The sequence below is a fragment of the Mixophyes fleayi genome, chromosome 1 (genome assembly GCF_038048845.1).
Source record: "Mixophyes fleayi isolate aMixFle1 chromosome 1, aMixFle1.hap1, whole genome shotgun sequence".
Taxonomy (NCBI): domain Eukaryota; kingdom Metazoa; phylum Chordata; class Amphibia; order Anura; family Limnodynastidae; genus Mixophyes; species Mixophyes fleayi.
In genome coordinates this window covers 375615013-375639063 of record NC_134402.1, presented here as the reverse complement: position 1 = coordinate 375639063, position 24051 = coordinate 375615013, and the positions used below count along the sequence as shown (strand labels likewise).

Below are 24051 nucleotides of genomic sequence, written 5' to 3'. Positions count from 1 at the left end.
CTGTGATTAACTTAAATTCTGAATGTATGAATCCACCCAGCTTCTTTCAGAGAGCAACATGTTGCTCCCCCTGCAGTCGATTTGCTCACCCATACAAATGGGAGCAAATGTTTAGATAAAAGCGCACAATATTACAAAATGGTAAATCTGTGCTGCACAGCCTCAGTTTAGCAGTTTCCTAAATGACCCTTTGTATCTCTTCTTTACACCTATGAGTCTTCCACATCTTCAACTATAAAGCAAGAATGTAGCTGTGTTTCAGTATTGATTTAATTTGAACCTGATAAATGAAGAGTCATAAATTTAAAAAGCCCCAGAGCAATGGTTATAAAATAAGAAGGCAGAAAAAAAAAGACAGAGCCACTCTTCAATTTAATTTATTCATCCTCTTTTCTGAAGAATCAAAGCAGGGAATCGTTCCTATTTCCCTGACCCTTCACTCTCCTCCTTCCCTGGAGATCTTTTTTACTGACATCTTCACCTCCCACTGCATCATTCCATACAGGATAAAAGGGAAGTATGTTTTCTTACCTAGGCTAATGAACTATGATAAACCACCAGCTAATGGTAGATTGAACTGAAGTCAAAAAATGTCTAAAATGATCATTCATGTTGTGCTTATTCACATGGTATAAAATGTCTATGTTGTGCTTCTTTTTGTCATATGCTCTTCTATTTGTTTTAGTGCGCTGCATATAAATGATAATCCATGCTTTATGTGAGTGACAGAGAAGAATTATGCCTGTTATCACTAGTCCCTTTGGTAATGCATAGCAATGCGAGTGCTGCATTAGAAGGAGAAATACGGTAATGCAGGAGAGTAGAACAGAACAGATAGATATATAGCAAGCAGCAAGTAGCAGGCAGAGGCGTGCTGTGTATAGAGCAGAGAACAGGAGAAAGAATGTGACAGTCACCAATTAAAAGTAAATGTATATTTAGGTGCCTCTCCAATAGGGACTACTATGTCATATGTGAACTTTGGGATCTTGCACTTTTTCCCCTCTTGATTTAGCAAAGCACTGTGACGCAGGCACAGCTCCACAGTCTCCACTAGTCTGCAGCCCATTCCCTGAGCAGTTCTGTGGAGTTCATGGCACCGTGTAAACAGGGAGAAGAAAAAGACGAGAATGAAGGAGATCTGAGAAAGAAAATGCGGGGTAAGAGCGACTCAGAGAGGGCTGGATCCAGTCACCCTCTTCCGAAGCTCCCTTGAGCTGGACTGCAGCATGTCAGCAAAGTCTAAGGGGACATCTTCACCGACAGAGGGGCAAGCCTCCAAAGCCAAGGTGAAAGAACAGATCAAGATTATTGTGGATGATTTGGAATTAGTGCTGGGAGACTTGAAGGATGTAGCGAAGGAACTTAAAGAGGTAAGGTCTGCAAAGACACCGAATGGTGAAAGCAAGGGGCTGTCCCCATACAATCATATATGGTCCAGAACTCTCACGCAACTATGAGTACTAGATACATGGCCAGCATTGTGGAAATGGCTTGTTATTTCACTGTCTGGGTTTTTATGAATGGGAGAATATATCAGGATAGTTTGCAGAATGCTAAATATTGCTGAAAGTACAGTGGGTAACGTGCACGTTATAGAACCCGTCAGATTTCCATTTATACGGCAATTGTATCAGAGTAAGATGGATATAAAGACATGCAGAATTAGCATTTCTTGGTTACGCATCTGATTCCTGTTTTTATGTATATATACTTTGAAATGACCATGTAGTGTGACTAATTTATCTCTGGATGCTGTTTTTAAAAGAATAGGACCAAGTACTGACCAAGTTCAATTGTCCAGAAGTTTTCTAAAATATTAATTGAAAGAGTGTGGTCAGACACCTGTAAAGGATATCTATATAATCGACCCGGTGCTCTCAGTGCCTTTAAGACTTTTTTTTATTATTAATGGAGTTTTATTTCTATTCAGCCATATCAGAAAATGTATCCTGCTGGTATGGTTGGAGACTGCTGCCAGATATTATGTATGTTATAGATCTGTAATTCCCCAGATTAATCAATGGAATAGATGTTCTTTTAATCAGAACCATTTAGTAAACATAATTTTCTAATACGAGTTTTAGATGAAAAAACAGATATACTGACTTCGTTCTTTACTGGATATATGAATGTTGTTCACATGTTATATTCTCTGTATACTCACTAGCTCTATATTCCTTAATGCTATTTAACTGAAACACCTGAAAAAATAGATAGGTTGATGAATATTTTATATAAAATGTAATTATGTATCTCATCTCTATTAGCTCTCAGGATCTGTAGAAATAAGCATCCTGGTCCATTATGCTGAAATGTAAATGTGTATTTGTGCTTAAAGGCACACAAACATGTGCTGAGATGAATGATTCTGATGCTCAAAACAAATCACTAGAGCATTTTCTAGAGGCATTTTTTTTCTTCTAGAGAATGAGTCAGCTTCTGAAATAATGTATGATAATATGAAGCCAGAGACTGTTACATTTGTGGATTTAGTGCTAGTGGTTTGCAAAAGTAATTATGTAAGTGCTAAGGTAAATAATAGATGTTCTCTTTAGTATTTGCATGGGGTGATTAAAAGGAATAAGTGGAAATAGTCTGTTTTGTGCAAATTCAGGGAAAACATGTTTATCTTGCAAGTGGCAAGTGTCACATTCCTTGCAGTTTCAAAGAGACATAATGTAACTTGGAGGATAATGTCAGCAGCAGATAAATGTAGCTATAATACAGCTAAGGGTTTTTTAAAGCAATTCCCTAAATCATAATTTTGCATCACAACTGGTCGACAGATGGTTGGATTATGCATTGAAATTCTAGTTCAAAGACTTTGTACTTTGACAGATAATCCTGTGTTTGCCATTTATATAAGACATACATTTATTACATTGTGTGTAGTTTCCTATGTAAGCTGATTGCAACAGGTCTTGTAATGGCAACTGTGACATTTTAACTGCACAAAAGTAGAGGAAGATAGAGGGGGGCATTTAGGGAAGATATCTATTGAAAGGGCCATATAGGAATTATGGCAAAATATACATACCAATATATATATATATATATATATATATATATATATATTGCATTTTACTGGATAAAGAAGCAATAATTATCTCCTTGTGTGTGTTCATTGTGTGCACTTTAATTACACAGCACCATCAAATGGCTTATTACTAACACTGAAATATCACAGTATTCTGTATCATTTCTTGTGGTGACATTAATGGCTTGGGATTGTAAAACTATGAATCAGACAAATTTATTTGGAATGAAACAGTATTCTTCTTCTCCAATTTTGGTGATTCACTGTATAATCAGGCTGAAAGCAATAGCAGATTTTGTCCCACGTTCTAACGGAAGTAGCAAATAATTCAATTAATATTGATGTCTCCATTTTTTTTTTCATTTAAAGGTTTTTCTGTTTTAAATGATCTGAAAGATATTCCAGTAAATTCCATTCTGCTAGTGCATCACTTTCAGAGCAGATTAGTTCACAAGAATGAATTTAACTGGAATGCAGATTGAAATCACTAATCTTTCCTTATTGTCTTGGTTTTGTAAAGAGAAACTACATGTCTAATTTAATCCAAAAGGCTGACTGTATAAAATTTGGCATACTAACTTTGTGCTTTTATCTATAAACTCACAAATCACAATATGACAAATGTTCCTTACAATACTGGAAAGGAGATATTCAACTAACCACATGAAAACTAATGTAATACTTCATGGGTGGCAGTAGTATGAGGTGTATGGTGCAAACTTCAGCATTTCAATATTAACGATTTACACCGATACTTCACATGGATGTTATATTCTTCAGCTTTGTTATTGGAACATATTTACTTACCTTAAATCATATTTATTATGTTGACTGTGTTTTCCAAAACGTTAAACATTATGTATTTTAATCTTTCATCTAAAACAGATGTGTCACACACAATTACGTAACATCATATCTTGCCATTACCCTATACAGAGGTCATGCACTTGAATGCAGTGCTCTGGATTATGGATATTTTCCAAATAAAGAGAGACTATGGACAATAGTGTTGAAAGCATAATCTAGGAGAAATACAAATAAATCCAACTAATAGAAATATCAGATAGGATGAACATGAGGGGAGGCAAAATGGAAAGATAGTTGCCAGCCAATAGGAACCCATATTTTGAAAAGAAAGCAAAAGAGAACATGACACAGCTTTAAAGTACTTCTACCAGGCAGAACATGCAAATAAGTGAGGTCCTAGTCAAAAGCTTTACCCGTTCTCAAATAGAATGGACAAAAAAGTGGAACTCATTGCAATGAAAAATAATTTCTCAAACATTTTGGTATGTGCCCAGTTAGATAGATGGTTGGAGTGTCAGTAACTTTTCTTTAAGAAAGTGAGAATTAAGGAGCTGAAGTTGCTCCCTTACAGTGGGTCTTTTAGTAACTTAGTATAAAAACAAGGTATTTATAGATCCATTATTAATGGAATTTAAGACAAGCCAACAATATTTAGTCCAGTGTTGTAGTGCAAGGTCCACATTGTGAGTACAGGGGCAACACTGTGCGAACACCAGAGAGTGATTGACTTATAGTCCAAGGTTATGTAAAGTTGGATGCTATTTACAGTGAAATTGTAAGTGTAAATTACATCCCGCAATTTACACAGGATTCGTTCGACTTAGAATACTATGCAAAATGCACAAACACACCTCTTTACCTGCCTATGGGCCGGTGTGCATGAAACACTTAAGTGTATCAGTCATGGTGGCCTTGTAAAGAAGATAAATTAATAAATTAATGTAAAAAAAATTGTGCATCTCCCACCCAAACAGCAGTAGGGTTGGTTAAGCTGTTTGGAGGGGGGTGGTTGCACACCTTTTTTATCTTTTTATAAAATGTAATTATTTTGTAAAAAAATTTTAATACAGCGAATTTTTTTGGACTAGGATAAAGCACCCACAAAAGATATGTCTCCTAGAGACCCTTTTGTGGCTGCTTTTAACTCAGAATAGCAAGCAAAGTACATTAACGCGCCTTTACATTGCTAGGCTCACCCACTAACCTTCGCGTTCCACCTCTCTAAGCACAGAGAGGTACAAGGGGGAGAACCATCTAAGTCTGAGTGCAAACTGAGATGGTTCCTTGACTAAAAGTACTTTTTGTGCTGATGAGTTGGACTTGCATCCAACTTCACATCAGGCCCCAAGTCTTCTATATTTAAATTATAAGAACTCTGTAATAGGGCTCTAAAAGCTTACTGACAAACTTTGGTTCTAATCTAGTTGAGATCTTTCTGACTTATATGGGGGGATCATATAGATCAGCATTTCTCTAACTGGTCCTAGCAGTACACATTTTCCAGGTCTCCTCACAGAGTCTTTAGCGAAACAACTAGTATCACTTGTGGATCTTTTAAAATGTGTCAGCCAGTAATTAATACACCTGTGCTACAGCTAGGAGATTTATAAAATATGCACTGCTAGCAGTCTCTGAGGTCCAGATTTAAGAAAGACTGATATCGAAGACATATGTTTTAAGAAGCTGGATTAAATCTGCATATCATTATGCCTGGAGATGCAAACGTTACATATAAGAATGGGGAGCGTGGGACTTTGTGTTTTTATAGTTTGTAAGGCGTTCCTAGCAGTGGAGATGGGAATTCCATTGATTTGCACTTCGCAGACTAGTCTAGAATTGCCCAAAATTCACAGAATACTTTACACCACTCAGGCCAGTTACAGTACACTGAATGTAAAGAAGTCAAGCAGCAACAAATGGCCGAGCCTTATAAAAGGCTCTTACATTACCTATGACACTGGAAAATGTCTGTAAATGCCACTACTTGGTGTGAGTCTATCAGTGTCCTGACATCTGACTACTCTAATGTTCATTTTCACTTCTGCTCTATGCTTACTAGGTACATTCATATCCTACTCACACTGCAACTGGTAACCCAAACACAAAATAATAAAGTTATCTAAAAGAAAAATTGTCAGAAGTAGAAGAAACAAAAATAACGTTATTTAAAAAGCAAGGATTAATGCTTTTTTAAATAATGAAGCATATTTTTACCTTTGTAAAGCCTCTGCGCCACCACTGAATATGGTAAATAAGCTTCCCCATGCTTTGGGAAATGTTATCCTTTAAGAAACCTCTTAAGCTTTTCACTTGTTGTGTTATGCTGTCTGCTGCTCCCACATATATTGTGGATGTCAGATAGAACGTTAGGGGGGCACATCAGAGCTGAGATACCGCAAATCAGATCACAATAAATTGTGACTTAGAAGCAGAATTTGCAAATTTTGAGCCAACATTCAGCCAAATTGGGGCAAACAGAATTTCTAGAGCTAAGTACAACTCTACCTAGCACAAGATGTGATGTGAATGTAGTATAAACATAACAAGACGACATGCTGACTACAGTATGGATGGATTCTCTACAAAAACTAAGCAAAACTACAATGTACCAAGTTGTTATCCATAATGCACATTTAATTTGAAGACAAAAATGCTAACTTTAGAAATATGCATTGTGAAGGAGGCACATTGTTCTATTTGTTAGAAAGGTGATACAGCAATAATGGATTTCAGAACCATTAATGTCATTCACAAATACACATCAGTTAGTGAAAGTAATTACATAAGCATTCTGTATACTGCAAAATGTCAATAGTTTTGTGCAAATTACATTATGTAAAAAAAGAAACTGCTATGCTGCCTTTCACTTTAAGTCTGCTCAGGGTCTGAGCCAAGGTGTCCTCAGAAGCCTGGCTGTCAATGAAAGATCTCAGCTCCAGACTGACACTTCGGCTGTACTTTAAATATTAGACACAAAGCCAAATAAGACATACTAGCTAAATGTTTGCATAAATATAAAACAGAGTTGTTGTGAACTGTGGCTAAGAATAGTGCCAGGTGAGCAAATAAGTGCTTGTGGGTGTTCTGTGACTTTGTACATACCCTTTAGAGCATAAATCACAGAAATATTAAAGGCCAAACGCTCAGCAATGATAAGAGTTTTCAGCAATATTGCTTATATTATGCATATTTTTACCTTATCTATTAAACACATCACTCTTTAAATGTCAAGCACTTATCTTCATCATATATTCATGTGGTACATATAGAGCACGTCTCTTCTTATTGGCAGGAAATGTTGTTATCTCTGCTGTAGCATGCAAATGAGAGACAGGCTGTTGTGAATACTTATAGTGTGTACAAATGACTGTCTTAAGGGAGCAATGCAATTTGATCAATGACATATATTTTTGAAGTTTTTGATTTTAGTGCAATTTGAGTTGGAAAGTCACACATTATACTTTAATGAGGTAGAATTTTAGGGACAATGGGCCTGAGTCATTAAGGAGAGCAATGCATAAAAAAGGAGTTACCTGGGCAAAACCATGTTGCATTGGAGGGAAAGGTAAATTTAAAATGTGGGGATAGATTTATAGTTGGGGTAGGACATGTCCTAGATCAACTTTCAAATTTCAGTGTAAAAATAAAGCTATCAAGTATTTGTGCTAGATGAAAAAACAGCCAGTATTTTCCTTATGAGCAAAATAATAAACTAATTTGCACCCCTTGCACTGTAACATGGTTTATCCCGGAGAACATTTACTTCTTTTTTTGCCCTACTCTCCTTAATGACTCAGGCCCAATGTGTACACTTTTACAAATGACAATTCATTCCCCCATTGGAACTTCAATTTCAAGCTTTCAATATAGAATCCAAATAGCAATTTATATGTAACACATGAGCTTTGGAAATAAACATGTCTTATTCAGAATTGTTGCACATGATTTTAAATTCACACCTAGGGCTTGATAGAGAGTTAGGAGCAAAGCAAAATAAAGGATCAAATTTGCACATTGGCAAAATCATGTGGCATAAGATGAGGAGGTCAATTTAAAATGTGTGAATATATTTATATTTGGGATAGGGCATGTCTTTGATCAACTTTAAATTTTAGTTTTAAAATAAAGCTTTTAAGTATGTGTGTGCTGCATGAACAAGCAGCCAGTATTTGCCCCACCGTCTTTCATTTTGCTGTGTTCCTAACTCAGTTTCAGGTCCCTGGTGTGTCTACATTCACCTAATATGCAAGGAAACTGCCATCCTACAAAGATGCTTTGATGCACACTTTGCACCTTGCTTGCTGTGCTTCTTAAAGTGCTACGGAATATGTTGGCGCTAATTAAATAAATGATGATAATGATGATGGCATGCAAAGTAAAAAACACTAGATCACATCTCGGCCTAATTTTCGGATTAGACTCTCCTCCTCAATAAAATGAACTTATGTTTTCTTCAAATGTACTAGGGTCAGGGGCGAACGGAGGATTGTCGGGGGGGGTGTTTCCCCCCCGACCCCCCAAAAAAACACCCCCCGCGAGAGCTGCTGCGCATGCGCAGCAGCTCCGTTTCTTCAGCACTGTCCTATACAGCAGCCGCAGCACTGTCTAAGAAGCATCCGCGGCGGTGCTGTATACACTACAGCACCGCCGCGGACGCTTCTTTGACAGTGCCGCCGCTGATGTATAGGACAGTGCAGCTATAGCGGCCACTTAGTTAGCGCAGGGGGGGTTTCTGGAGATTCAGAAACCCCCCTGCGTGCGCCACTGAGGGTGACATTATTTATCAATTGTGGAATCTGCTGCTATACATAACGATTCTGACATATGTCACATTAAGAAGTATTATTGTACTGTTGCCAAGAAGTAAGTGTGAATCTGCAAGAGAGAAGTGAAAAACGTGTAGATCTGTCAAGTCTTCAGGAAATTGGAGTCATGGTTTCGTCCCAAGCTTCTAAAGCCACATCACTGTCTTCTAGATATTTCCACCTGCACAACAATTAAAAGCAAGCAGCACTGTCCTTGGCTGTAGTGTTGATATGAATGAACAGGAATATACATACATGAAGTATACATACAGCAACATTTCAGCCACTTTTTGACCTTGTTCAAACCCTAATGGTCTTATTTTAAGTTCCTAATAATGTATGGAAAGTGACTAGAATGTTGTGTACATGTGTGAATTAAACAATTAGGGAGAAATTTAATTGGCGCAGGCCGCGTTACTTTTGGCAGTTATGCGGCCAATTTAATTCCCGCTTAGATTCTAGAATATTTCCTGAATGTAAATATACTGCATTGTTAAGATACAATAGTTTTACCTGATGTGTAAGATCCCTCAATCTTCTCTTTAAAGAAGGAAATAATACTTACAAAGGGCTCATACACATCATGTAACATACCGGTAATTGTTTGATCTACTGTGCAGTTAGCTGTGTTCACTGCATGCTGGCTATATCCCTTGTTATCATAGAGTTTATGTGTCTTCTGTACTCATTATTGAACACACTTGGAATGTGACATTTTTTCATATTGATGTGTAAGACACTTCAGTGAATGTATATGATGTTTTTCCATAGGGATCAGTGAATCTGTGATAACGGGTAGAGAGGAGCGAAGTAGTACTGGATATTCATTTTGTGATACAAAGCAGGATTTTGCACTTGCCATTTTCATGGCACTACCTATATTTGTACATTATAATAGTTTTGACATTGACAGGATGGGGCACTGACTGAATTTTTCTTAGGTTTGTTTTTCATCTTATTACATTGCTGAAATCATAAGCTTAAGGTCAATTAATTTTCTTGTTTCAACAATGGATCCTGTGTAATTCTATTGTGTTTTACATTGAAATGGGTGAGATTCATTAAATATATGATAAGTACATTTTGGTTGTTATATCACAAGCATTTCTCTTCTTTCCCTGGTTATAATTAAATAAAATTGTTTCAAGAGAGTATGGTGAGTATGTTAGGATGTTATTATTATAGGGAGGAAGTGGAGCACTTAGGAAATGTATAATTTAACTGTTTTTTTGTTTTTCAATATACATAATATAGCTGCATTGAAGAGTGTAAAATAGGTAGTTTTCAGAATAAATAAAAGCACACTGCATTTCCATACCTATTATATGCATGAATGACATTGAATAGCACTTTTCACCTATGTTTTTGTGTTTCAGCTAATGTAGGGTTATATATTCATAATAAGTAGAGAAGTTTGAATCATTTTTGAGATTTTATCAAAATTGGCTGGTTTGAGGGCTTTGAAATTCTCTGTGCAATCGCCGATTGGATCTGCACTAGCTGCTGCAGCTGCCCTTGGATAGCGAACCTTAAATGCATTCAAGGTTCCAAGTTCATGTTTACAGGTTTAATGACAGTGTTTGCATATGTGTCTCACACTGATGGCTCACTAACCTCAGATTAGACCAGTGGATCCCAAATTTTTTCAGTTTAAGGCACCCTTAGGGTTTCCATATTTTTTTCAAGGCACCCCTAAGCCAAAATAATTACCAAGTAGTCCCCTGCCTTGCTTACAACTGGGAGCCTAAGCACACAGTTTGGGAACCACTGGATTAGACTAAAAAATTTAGTGAAATTCTAGCAAAAAGAACAGTTTTGACAATGTTCAAGCAGGTTCAAACTTGTTCGAGCTTATTGAAATGGCTTCATTTTATAGTATTTTGATACATTTTTTAAATTCAAACAGTTTTAGTTTGAAGTTTGTCTTTTGCATGAAAAACCATTAAAAATACTGTTAGAATGTATGCTCAAACAAGCTTGACCATGTTTGAACCAGGTGAAACTGTGAATACCTGCTTGCTCACCTTACAATTTTTAATTTTATCTAAATTGTGAGAATTTATTACAAATTTTTCACCTTTAGAACTGGTTCGATGAACTGGTTGAAGAGCTACTTTGAAACAGTTACTAATATCTCTATCTTCAGGAAGAGGAGCCTGTACATTTATATAGTGCTACACACAGAAACTGGATGGACCTTTAGTTGAATCCAAACAAACTGCATTCAGATTTTCATTGCCACTGTCTTGAGTCTTTCCTGTTATAGGCGTTATTCCAGTATGTAAGAAAATTCAAAACTGTTATGAGAATTCACATAATGTATTCACAAAATTTCAAGTCCTCTTATAATCTAGAAGTGTTCTAAATGGATGTAACTATGAGATTGTCAAAGCTTGTTATCTATGTGATGTCTTAGATTTGTTCAGAGATTTGTTGCAGAGGGCTGTCATTTAAAATTGGATATTTACAACTCATTGCTGTATTTCATATCCTTTATTAACCATGGCATTATTTATTGGTTATGCATCATTGTCTCTTTTACAACATTTCATCATTTATTTGTACTCAGGAGGATGCAATAGTTTCTGTCTGTTGGAAGTACAATACAAATGAGTTATATGTAGAGAAAAGAAACAGGAATCTATATTTGTCTCCCATTGACCTTTACTGTAAAAACACATCAGGAAAGATGTGACTTCTAGCTTAAGCCATTGTCAATCTAGGCAATCAAGTCCTATTTCTATTCTTTTTTTTTTGTGTCTCTTTTACTATTTGTGTTTTATCCAATTGTAATTTGTTATTGATACAAAGTTATCTACCTGGCTTATACCTGGTTTATCTTGTAATGTTTATTGCTCTGTGTTTTTACTGTCTTTTAATACTTAGTTTTATGTTATATGTATATGTGTCTAGAAGTCTACTGAGATGTGTCTATGTGTTTGTTTCCTTGGTTGTGAATCTTTTACTGGGAATCTATACTATTAAAAATTATACTGTTCCTTTTTTGACAATTTAAAGTTAGCGTAATGGATTTCAAGATATTTATTTCAACAGGTAACCTAAAATATAATCATAAAGTTGATAAATGATTAAGAGAACGGGTATGTGGTCTAATAAATTCTTTAATTGGACCCATCACTCACATGCAATGGAGGCTGCCATTTAGTGGTCTGAATCAATATCCAGCCTGTCAATTCATTGTAAAATTGTGACATCACTGAGGCACGAGGCACACAAACCTCGAGGCACAAAGTGGTCTTCTTAAATTAGGTGTTTGTGAACAGGACAATTATTATTATTTAGCTCCAGCTGAAATTAAGATATAATTCTTTATGTACAGCTTTGAAATCTCTTTGTATTTCCTTCTCTCGTGTTTCCCTGTGTCAAAAATCATTCACTCTGGGGCAGCCTAAAGTATCGGTAGAAGGCTTTTATCTACACTAAACCTCTGTGTTCTTCTGTTTGTAATTATTAAGGGCACTCTCAAAGAAGATGAAATAGGGCTTGCTTTTCAACGGTAGTGCTTAGCAATAATATATAGCAGGATTTGCAAGTATCAGTATCTTAAGCCATGAAACTGCTCTTACTGCTGTACTCACTGTAATAAGTAATGGTGTCAAATCCAAAGTGCTAAAGCTTGCCCTTTAACTTCACCACATACAATTTTATATGTAATTTTTATATACTGTACGTTTCATTTACCGTAAGCTTTTACATGGAGAAAAAACGTTTAGGAGAAACTTTCTGAATGAGCTTGTCAGATACTACTCTTCTGATTATATAAAATGAATTGTAGGGCAAGATTTAATAGGATTTTGTATGCCATTAATGCCAAAAGAGGCACATGTGATATAAGTATGGCTTCAGGTGCTGGTATGGTTAAAAGTAATAGTATCCCTATGTCTGTCATGTAGTGATGCAGTATATTCACATTCTAACTGGCCATGACAAGATAATTTTCTGGGCAGGACTCTTAAAATCACAGTGTTAACTCACAATTACTTTTTTTCACTCTACTGTTGGGGGTTATTGCTCATGTAGCAATAATTTTATTTGAAATAACCTGAACTTTAGAATATCCTAGATAAGTTTAACTATGGATCCAGCTGTATTCCAAGGTGCATGCATGTGTATATGAGCACATTGAGAGTATTGTTCCTTTATGGCCATTCAGAATGCTGGAAATGTCAGACAAGTGTCTTGTTGTGTAGAATAGTTCAAGCTTTTAACTTTCCCAAAAAGAAAATTGAATGTAAAAAGGAGAGGTATGTATATAAACCCTTATATTCAAGGTAGAACAAATGCTGGAAAGTCTCATTACATATAGTTGTGGGTATTATGGATATGGGGTTGGTTTTTAGGAGCATAAATCATGAGTATAGGAGATGGTCACAGCTCCTTTTGTTTCACAAGCAATAGATACCCAGGTGATAATGGCATGTGACTCTGAAGAGAAGACATCAGGCTATAAGTAACAATGTCACACCCTATGTAATTTATTTAAATCCTAAGCCAAAACAGATGAATCTCAACACTTGGGTTGAATTCAGTTGGTGTCCACTATTCCAGGTAAGTTTTCTGACGTATGTCACAAGAATATAGTACTAAATATTGAAAGTTATATTGCTAAAAAAAAATATATGTACTCTTGTCTTGGACAGTCTTTGGGTCACGCATGTTTTTTTAGAGCTCCTAACTTGTGGGCATCATTTAGCATGTATGTTAGTTATTTCTCAGGTTTAGGAGCAAACTCATGTTTTCCTACCCTCCTGAAATGTTAGGGAGACTCCCAAAATTCGGGTATCCTCCCAGACTCTTGGCACAGTAGGCCACACTCTGGGATCCCGCCACGATGATGCAATTCACATCAAATCAAGGAATCCACGCCATACACTGCTACGTCATCATCAGGAGATGGGGCCATGATGACGCACATCACATCGTGACTCCTCCCTGAACTTGTCCTTTGGACCTCAACTTTGGGATCTCCTGGAGGAGAGGTACAAAAAGAGGGCAAGCCGTTGCCACTGGCTGACACAGCTATCTGTCAGGCTAATGTTTAGGGGGTCACCATTTTCTTTAGTCACTACTGTGGCTTAAGCATACTGTGATCTCAGTATGTGCGCTCCGAAATACTTTTACCCTCACCTTAGACCAGACAGTTGGAGAGTGGTTCAGTTGTACATTTATAGTAAATGTAAGGCCTCATAACTTCCAGCTAAAATAATTCATTCACTGTGAAAATGTATCAGTAGATAGATCATTGTAAATGTCTTAAATAAGATATCATCAAGCTGCCAAGTAATCCCAAATCATGTGAATGAAATAGGTCAGACTGGTAGTTTTTCAGAAATAAATTTATCGGCTTAAATAATAATATTGTTAAATATAAAAGGCAGCCTCTGGCTAAACACATGACTTACGTTCTATTATTATTCTCTGGCAGCAAGTCATATCATTTTATTTAAATATGTGGAAGGCATCAATAGCTCACAAACACTGATGCACAGTACAAAGGAAACAGAAAAAGACCCAAATCTTTAAGTAGCTGCATAATTAAACGTGCACTGTCTGATCTCTTAGGAAAAAAAAACCAGCAGTGTTAGTTTCTTGCCTTATTTTGTGTCTATGGGGGGTATTTTGGAAGTAATACTCCCAAATAATACACCTAGGGTATTTTGGAAGAAAGAAAATAATATGACTTGGTAGAGTCATTGCATCCATGCACATCATTTCTTAAGAAAATTGGCATGCATTAATCATGTACCTGCATGCTACAGCGTGCTTCATCTCTCTGCCGCTCTTGTGGAAGGGAGCAAAGAAAAGTCATTGTCTTAGAAACTGACATCATTTCACTAGAAGTATCACCTGTCTAATAAAAGCAGGACAAAACAGGACACTCAGCCCCGTTATCCAGCTCAGTACATATCCTTTGCAATAAAAACTTTTATATGTTTATTTGTATATTTGTGTAGAACACCAATACAGAGCGATTAAATTACCAGTATATAAATCGGGTGAAAACATTATAAAATGTGAAAATGTTCTGACCATTGCATAGCTGTTTTGTGGGTACTGAGATATATTAGTATACTAAGATTTCAGTACTTAATTCGTAAAACCCAACAGTCTCGATTTTGGTGGGATATCCCGATTCGCCGGCCGTAAAAGGAGTAGGGCTTAACAAAAAGTAGGTGGAGTTTTAACAAAATGTGTCCATTTGTGGGCAGAGTTTGGTCAGAAGAAGGGCAGGGCTTATTTTGTCCTGATTCTAAATGTTGGGAAGTATGCTGAAGAGTTCAGTGATGGACAACAGAAGGACCTAGGGAAACATGCGGCCCTCTGAGCTTTCACATGCTGCCCACATCATGCTATGTAAAATTTGTTTGTTATAGCTTATAACACTGGTTTAAAATGCCTGCTGATATGTTGTAAAATATATAGGTATTTCTTTCTTTGATTAAATGTATTGTTTTAAATTATTACTGTGATTAAAGGTAATGTACAGCACTTTTGAAGATTAGGGGGCCACGCCATGTGACTCCCGAGGTGTGTCAGGTCACCCATTACTGGAATAGGACAATATTGTCTCCTTTAGTGGACATCTATTATAATCAATATCTGTCTATATTTTGGTTCTTCTCTGACCAATGTTCGCTCATTGGTACCATAGTCCACTTGACTAATTAGCTTGAAAATTTACCTTGACTACTTATCGTCTACTTGACTACTGTCCTAGTTGGCTTTAATTGAATGTATGCTGCATTAGTGACTTTTCCATGTACAGTGTATCTGCAATAGCTCCTCTAATTTCAATATTCCTAGCCATTGTTATGGAGATGCTGCTGACATACATTGTTGTACATTATTTACATGGAAAAATACAGAAGACAGTCTCATCTTGTATACACAGTTGGGTGGAGTAATCAGTTTATTTTGTGGACTTTGTAACCTGATTTCCATATTGATCCAAAAGTAGCAATACATTTCCTTAAATGTCAAATAAATTCATATCCCCACCCTGTCCTTCCCAAGGTGCCAGGAAAACTCAGATTCCCACACTATGAGCAAGTGATTGGCTCATTAGAATCTTTATCATCATCGTTTATTTGTAAGGTGCCTCAAAACACAAATCTTACAAAACATAAATCATATATATAAAAAGAGAACAAGTACATACGAGATTGACAGAGAAGGTGTAGTTGCGAGACTGAGAGTGGAAAGGTCCTTGGTTGTGAAAGCTTACAGTCTAGAGGGCAATGCTGAGACATTAGGAGCTAAGAGGATTCATAGGGAAATTGGGACTCTAGCTGGTAGTACCCAATGTGGGAAGTATCAGGTGGGAGTGGGATTAGCTATAGTGAAGTGGGGAATTTTGAGAGTGCATCAATTATTGGAGGTAGGGAGAGGGTCTGGTCATTTGTGTTATGGAGTTCCATATGTGATGAGCAGCACAGGAGAAGACTTGGAAGTGGGAGTAAGAGTTGGTAATCAGAGAGGAGGCGTGGCACAGTCAAAAGCCAATTTAAGAGAGAGAGGTAGAGTATCTCTTGGTGAGGTCTGATCATCATCATCAGCTATTTATATAGCGCCAGCAATTCATTCACATCAGTCCTTGCCCCACTGGAGCTTGCAGTCCAAATTCCCTAACATATAAACACACAGACCGAGAGAGAGACTAAAGTCAATTTAATAGCAGCCAAATAACTGAATAGTATGTTTTTGGAGTGTGGGAGGAAACCGGGTCACCCGGAGGACACCCACACAAACACAGGAAAAACATACAATCTCCACACAGATAAGGCCATGGTCAGGAATCGAATATAACCCCAGTGCAGCGTGGCAGAAGTGCTGCCCCAAATGTATAAGGGGAAGAATTGGGAGGAATTGGTGAGGATGAGTTAATTGAATTGGATTCTAAAGGTAATGGAGATCCGGTATAGTAATATGCATAGTGGTGCCATGGATGTGGAGCAGTGAGAGAGAAATATTTACATGCAGGGCCACCATCAGGGAGGTACGGGGGGTTACTAGCGTAGGGAGCCCAAGCTCACCAGGAGGCTCGGGCCTGTGCTGCACACCATTGATTTATTTTTTTGCTTCTTTATGCCTGGTTGTCCAGTGCTAATGCTATGCAGACAGCCTGTGCGATCTGTGCATGGGTTGTCACATCACATACTACTCACTGTGGCCGCATCATTCATTCATAGAATACTGTACTACAGCTTGTAGTACAGTATGCTATGAATGGATTGTGCGGCTGCAGTGAGTAGTATGTGATGTGACAGCCCATGCACAGATCGCACAGGCTGTCTGCATAGAATCACTGTGCGTAGTAGCTAGATTCTCTTCACCCTGTGACATCACAGGTCATGTGGCTGCAACAGTCACATGGAACACCATGCAGGAGCTCCTGAAAATCTTTCTGTTCCTGTGCTGTCACTGGGGAAGAGAAAGGTAAGAAGATGGAGAAATGTGATGGGGAGGGGACATGTGTATGTGTAAAGCCCCTGGGCAGAAAGGGGCATGTGTATGTGTAAAGCCCCTGGCCAGAGGGGGCATGTGTATGTGTAAAGCTGCTGGGCAGAGAGGGCCATGTGTATGTATAAAGCTTCTGGGCAGAGGGGGCATGTGTATGTGTAAAGCTGCTGGGCAGAGGGGACATGTGTATGTGTAAAGCTGCTGGGCAGAGGGGGCATGTGTGAGTAAACCTGCTGGGCAGAGTGGGCATGTGTGTGTGTAAAGCTGCTGGGCAGGGTGGGCATGTGTATGTGTAAAGCTGCTGGACAGAGGGGACATGTGTATGTGTAACGCTGACGGGCAGGGTGGGCATGTGTATGTGTAAAGCTGCTGGGCAGAGGGGGCATATGTATGTGTAAAGCTGCTGGGCAAAGGGGGAATGTGTGGGTGCACATCATAGCAACACGGGCTAATTTTGCACATTATTTAAAGTGCAAACCAACACGGACATAACTATTATATGGACACTTAGTGGGGTATTCAATTGACGGGAGCTGCGAGCTGAAATTCAGCGAGTAATTACCGTATTAACGGTAATATTTTTAGAGCGCTCGATTTTCGTCGATCACGCCGTAAATTGAATACCCCCCTTAATCTGCTATACAAGTTAGTTTATTTAGATAAATATATATTTGTGAATATTATTAGCAGAAGTGTGTCAGGTGTGTACCAGACCAGAAGATATTTGGAATAGTTGTGATAGTAGGGGAAAATGCTTTTTATAGACATGTCAAATTTCCTGCCAGTAATCTGACTGAAGGAATCTGCAGTCATCCTCTTTTTCTCTGAAATGGCTGATAACAGATACAGATAAAAGTAGCTTGTAGTGCGCAGCATAGAAAATGTAAATACAATGTGAAATATTGCAAGTTCTGTCAAGGTATGATCATTTTACTCATAAATTAGTAGTTCTTTTATATAAAGAACTTGTATTGTTAGGGATTGTGAACTTTTGCAGTTAGATTCCTCTTGAAATACGCTACCGGACATGATTATCTCACTCTGGCTGGAGTGGATCACAAGCAGAATTATATTTTCTCGAGGTCCTCAACTAGTTAACAATGGGCCTGATTCATTAAGGATCTTAACTTGATTAACTTCTTTTTTCAGTCTCCTGGACAAAACCATGTTACAATGCAAGGGGTGCAAATTAGCATTCTGTTTTGCACATAAGTTAAATACTGACTGTTTTTTCATGTAGCACACAAATATCAACTTTCAATTTCAGTATACAAATAAACTATCAAATATTTGTATGCTACATGAAAAAACAGTCAGTATTTAACTTATGTGCAAAACAGAAACCTAATTTGCACCCCTTGCATTGTAACATGGTTTTGTCCAGGAGACTGAAAAAAGAAGTTTCTCAAGTTAAGATCCTTAATGAATCAGGCCCATGGTCTTCAACTCTTAAATGTCCTTTTTCTAAAGCTTATTTTCAGAAACATATTCTTGCCTGTCTTAAGTGTATGAAAACACTTGAGACAGCTTTCAAAACGGAACCCCTTTGTTTGGCCTAAAAGTTTATTTCAAAATAAGTCAAAACAGTATAGATAGTAATCTATTAATATGATCCATGTAGATATTACTAAAGAACAATACATACTTACATTCAGTGAAAAAAGAAATAAATCTTTTGATGTTCTTATTTTTTGCTTGTACAATATTTGCCTTTCTACAGTTTTGTTGAACATTTGGTATTAGCTATTTATTCTGTGTTTTTTTTTACAAATCTGTCAATTCATAATAAAAATAACAAGTTAAAAGAAAAGTAAATAAAACAATCTTCAGATATTAGATATTCTGCATCTAAAAAAGCCCCCCCCCCCTAAGACTTAACATTGTAATCTTTTTTAAACAGAATTAATGCTTTGTTACTTTACAAAGGTAATGTAATTCACAGTTGTGTCTGAAAGGTCTGCATAACCATATTTTGTCTGCTTTGTCATGCCAAACTGCACACTGAACAGTTTGCGCAATGACAGCTCACAGAAATCTTTCCAAAGACTTATAGATTAACTGTTACAAGCAATTTTAGTAAGAAATGCCGTGAGGTTTTTTTGTCATTTGTAGCCTTTTTTTTTTCCTGTTAAAATTGCATTGCTATGAATAGCCATGTGGCAGTTTTTGAACAAAGGACTCAATACTACCAATTAGCCTCCCATCCCACCATGACCCAGCCTCCCATCCCACCATGACCTCTCCATTGTCGTTAACAACACCACCATCTCCTCTGTCACCCAACTCCGCTGCTTGGGTGTCACCCTTGACTCCTCTCTCTCTCTTTTGCCCCCCACATTCATTCTCTTGCCAAAGCCTGTCGCTTCCAACTACGCAACATCACCCGCATCCGTCCCTTTCTCTCTCAGGAGGCCACCAAAACCATCATACATGCACTCATCATCTCCCGCCTAGATTACTGCAACCTCCTCCTCACCGGCCTCCCCCACTCCCGTCTCTCCCCCCTCCGCTCTATACTCAATGCAGCCGCAAGACTCATCTACCTCTCACGCCGCTCCTCCTCTGCCTCCCCTCTCTGCCTTGCCCTACACTGGCTCCCCTTCCCCTACAGAATTATTTTCAAACTCCTCACCACCACTTACAAGGCTCTCTCCCACTCTACTGCCCCTTATATCTCTAACCTCCTCTCCATTCACACTCCCACCCGCTCCCTGCGCTCGGCCAATGACTGCCGCCTCTCCTCCATTCTGATCACCTCTTCCCATTCCAGAATCCAGGACTTTTCCCGTGCAGCCCCCGTCACTGGAATGACCTCCCTCGCTCCATCCGCCTCTCTCCTACTCTGTGCTCCTTCAAACGTGCACTCAAAACTCACCTCTTTCTCAAAGCCTACCAACCATTCACTTAACCCCCATCTCCTCCACTCATTCTCCCCTCTCTCCCATTCCCTCAACTGGCTCCTCTTGTGCCTGGTCTGTTTAACCCTCCCTTAGGATGTAAGCTCGCTTGAGCAGGGCCCTCTTCCCTCCTGTCTCCTTACCCGTTCTTCTGCTCCGTGTCTATTGCATCTGCCTGCCTGGAGTTTCTGAAGTATTGGTACTTTTGTTTATTGTTCTGTACTGTTATACCCTGTATAGTCTACTGTTTGTAATATGTGCGGCGCTGCGGAAACCTTGTGGGGCCTAACAAATAAATGATAATAATAATAATAATAATCCAAACCAAGTGTGTACCATTGCAACCAAGAGTATAACTAGTCATCACAGTTCCCCATCAAAAAATGTTGAAGGGACCTTCACACTCCTGTATCTGCACCCCCCAATAATTACATAGCTATTATAATAATTATCACCAAATATAGTACAATGCCATCTCCAGAAAAGAACCTTATATTGCTGGTGGTTGGTTAAGTGCTTAATTAGTTTGATTAGGCTATCCTTTGTTTACAATAGATGTAATCAGTATGTTACATAAAGTGTGATTGATGCATGGATGTAAACCCTTTAATAACATTTCAAGGTTTAAACCTGGGTCAGACCTAGACTTTATTTTTAGGGGAGGGGTGGCGATTTAGCATAGTCATAGCCCTCCTTCATTCTGATTGGCTGGTCCCGGTTGGCCCCGTCCCTGTCCCCGATTGGCCTCAGCCCTTCTTCGTTTTGATCGGCATCTTTAAAGGTATGCTTGTGCTTCTAGGTGGGGCAATTGTCCCATTTGTGCCACCATGCCATGACACCCAGGGCGTGCTGCGACCTGTAGTATCATAAAGTAAATGTTAAATAAAACACAGCACCTTCTTTAATACTACATTACTTTAATTAAAATTAATAAAAAGCCTCAAATAAAACACAAAACCCTCATTCCAACCACATATATTTATTAAAAATAGTAAATCCCCAAATACTTACCATGTGATCCAATCACATATATGAGGTATACCTGCGCAATGAGACCCAAAAGCAGCCTCTCACCTTACAGTACACAATCCCCAATGGTACTAGAAAAACATATAAATAAAACAAATGTAAGGAGAAAATGGCGCTGATGGTATAAATACTCAAAGTCTACAAAGTCAATTATAAGTGAAGCATCAAAATGTCCTCAGAGTTAAATAATGATGTAACATCAAACGACCAAAACTCCGGAAATAATGATGATGATGTTATTCTTCTATACTTGATCCAATCCACTAATATTGATCTCATAGATGAACATGAAAAAGAAACGAAGAGACATACATAGCGTAACCTGTAAATTCCGATGTAACACAGGAAGCTATCCCTATAATGCCCGTGTATAGATAATAGTACACATGCACCACGTGATAGGGAAAAATTCCTTAACCCCTTAAGGGTGTACACTTACTAGAAGTAGTGAAATTTCAAGCATTGAAACAAACAGAAAATGCTCCTCCTGTAACAAACTCCTTCAAATACGAATATCCACTCCATCAAAATTGGACCCGGAGAAGGGAAAAAAATATATGCTCCATAGTGTAAAATCTTCACATTTAATTTCCACACATAAAAACATCACATATATAAAAAAGCAGTTGAAAATATCATAGGCGACGCCTTGATAAAGATTTACAATCGAAACGCGTCGGCGGACGGGGGTAAGTGACGTCATACGCACACAGCGGAGATTCCCTCAGTCATCCCTTCTCTTCACACAACGTGGATCGCGGAAGTGTTACCCGGGACACAGCTGGCGACATTGGATTTACCATCAGTCACGCTTGTTTTGAAAGGAAGGACGGTAAGAGTCCATCTATCTCTGTTGTGCTATGATATTTTCACTCCTAAAGTATACACTTATATGTTTCAGTTTTGCAACCTTTTTTTATTGAACTGTAGATCTTTTTGTAGATAACTGAACATAGGTATAATATATTGTATTAACTCAGATTACCATTATTTCAATAGCCACTAGTGTATCCTTTATCCTAAACCTCAATCTGAAACAATACATTTTATAAATTGTGTTATATATGTGATCATTAAGCACAATTGCAGACTGGATAAGACTGAATGCAAAACAGAACAACTTAACAAAGAAATCACAGTTGTCCTTTGTTTGGAATACATATAATTACAGTAGGGGGCAGAAACATAGAATCAGAAACACATTTCAGGCTTTGTGTCCTTAACTACGTTACTTGGAAAAATGAGTTCAATGACATTATTAGCAGTAATTGGCTCTATACATTTCAAGAAGAAAATAGATTCATAACTGTATGAGGCTAGTAGGGGTAAAGACATAATGCTGTACTGCTGAATATTCCATAAAACAGGATTAATTTAGGGCAGTTGTGTAAATTATTCATTCGATTAGTACAGCTGTGAGAAAAAGACAACACGTGTTACCTAGGCTGCAACAAACTAGTGTGCATATATATATATATATATATATATATATAAAATCTAAAAAAAATGCTGATAAAAAGTCTTGGTTTTGTGGGATGTTAGACACATGGGGCCTGAATTGTTAAAGAGAGCAACAAGAGGAGTAAAAAAAAGAGTAACTTTGTACCTGGGCAAAACCATGTTGCATCAGAGGGGGAGGTAGATTTCATATTTGAGGACAGATTTATAGTTGGGGTTGGGCATGTACTAGATCATCTTTAGACTTCAGTCTAAAAATAAAGTGATCAAGTATTTGTGTGCTAGATTAAAAAACAGTCATTATTTAACCTGTGTGCAAATGATAAACTAATTTGCACCCCTTGTTGTATAATATGGTTTTTGCTTGAGAACATGTACTCCATTTCTTGCCTTTCTTTCCTTAATGACTCCAGCCCATGGACTCTAAGGCACAATTCTATTTTTAAGCTATTTTCTATATTCTGGGGAATTAACACGACTGGTCACTGAAACAGAGAGGTATTGGCGGTGATTGACCTTAGAAAGATTATTGGATTAATGTTGGATTATTATTTATTAATTTAACTATTGTATATGGTTTAAAAGTAAGTTATTACTGTGAAATAGAATCCTCAACTGGAACAGGTTCCTCTGCATTTTCTACTCTACCCAGGGAGCAGGTCGTTACTCTGTTAAAATTTTATGCTAAAACCCCTCAGATTGAATCGCTCATCATCATCATCACAGCTCTATTCATAGACTATAAATTCAGAGAAATGTAAAGTACATTTTTCAACTATACAAAATGGCCTATTCTGCTACACTTGATTCACCCAATGTTTTGCCACAACTTCACTCATCTCTACGTCCTACCTTGAAAGGAGTAATGATTGTGCACTTCACATTGTGCAGATGTACCATGAACTTGCTTGATGGGGACATGTTCCTGAGTACACATGAACCCATAAAGATTGTACAGTTGCGTAAATATAGTTGTAAAGTTGAGATGTAAGGTAGCTTTCCTCTTGTGACTAATCGTTACAAACTGGTATAATACAGAGATGATCATGGCTTTATGGAACAATATGTGCAAATATGCTTCTTGGTTCTTATGTTTTCAATGTCTGTATTTTAAGATGCATACATGCAACCTTAAATCTAAAAAGTATAGGTGAGATCCGAGCAAATGTGCAGCAAACATCATTACAAAAACTGCACAAGTCTTGTATAGGCACAGCAAGTCTTGTATAGGCACTGCAAGTCTTGTATAGGCACAGCAAGTCTTGTATAGGCACAGCAAGTCTTGTATAGGCACAGCAAGTCTTGTATAGGCACAGCAAGTCTTGTATAGGCACAGAACATTTACTGGTCTGTGAATATAGAAAGATTGCAAGGGAGATTAAAGAGCTTATAGATTGTTCCAATGTAAGTAAGTAAATGTGGAAGCAGCAGGATAAAGATTAGATGTGACAGATAAAATGGAGATAAGCATAAAGAAAAAACTATTAAAAAAAGATATATAAAAGTATAAAAGTTAAAAGATAACTGTAGGTTT

General features: G+C 37.7%; 1 protein-coding gene across 2 annotated transcripts in view; it reads left to right on the top strand.

Moving 5' to 3' along the window:
• The first annotated feature begins 725 nt into the window (after positions 1-725).
• PRR16 (proline rich 16) overlaps positions 726-24051 on the top strand; it is a 302615-nt gene continuing 279289 nt past the window's right edge. For both annotated transcript variants that reach the window (XM_075179277.1, XM_075179269.1), the window contains exon 1: positions 726-1373. In XM_075179277.1, the coding sequence (XP_075035378.1) occupies positions 1230-1373 (144 nt within the window). In that variant the 5' untranslated portion in view covers positions 726-1229. The remainder of the gene's footprint in view (positions 1374-24051) is intronic.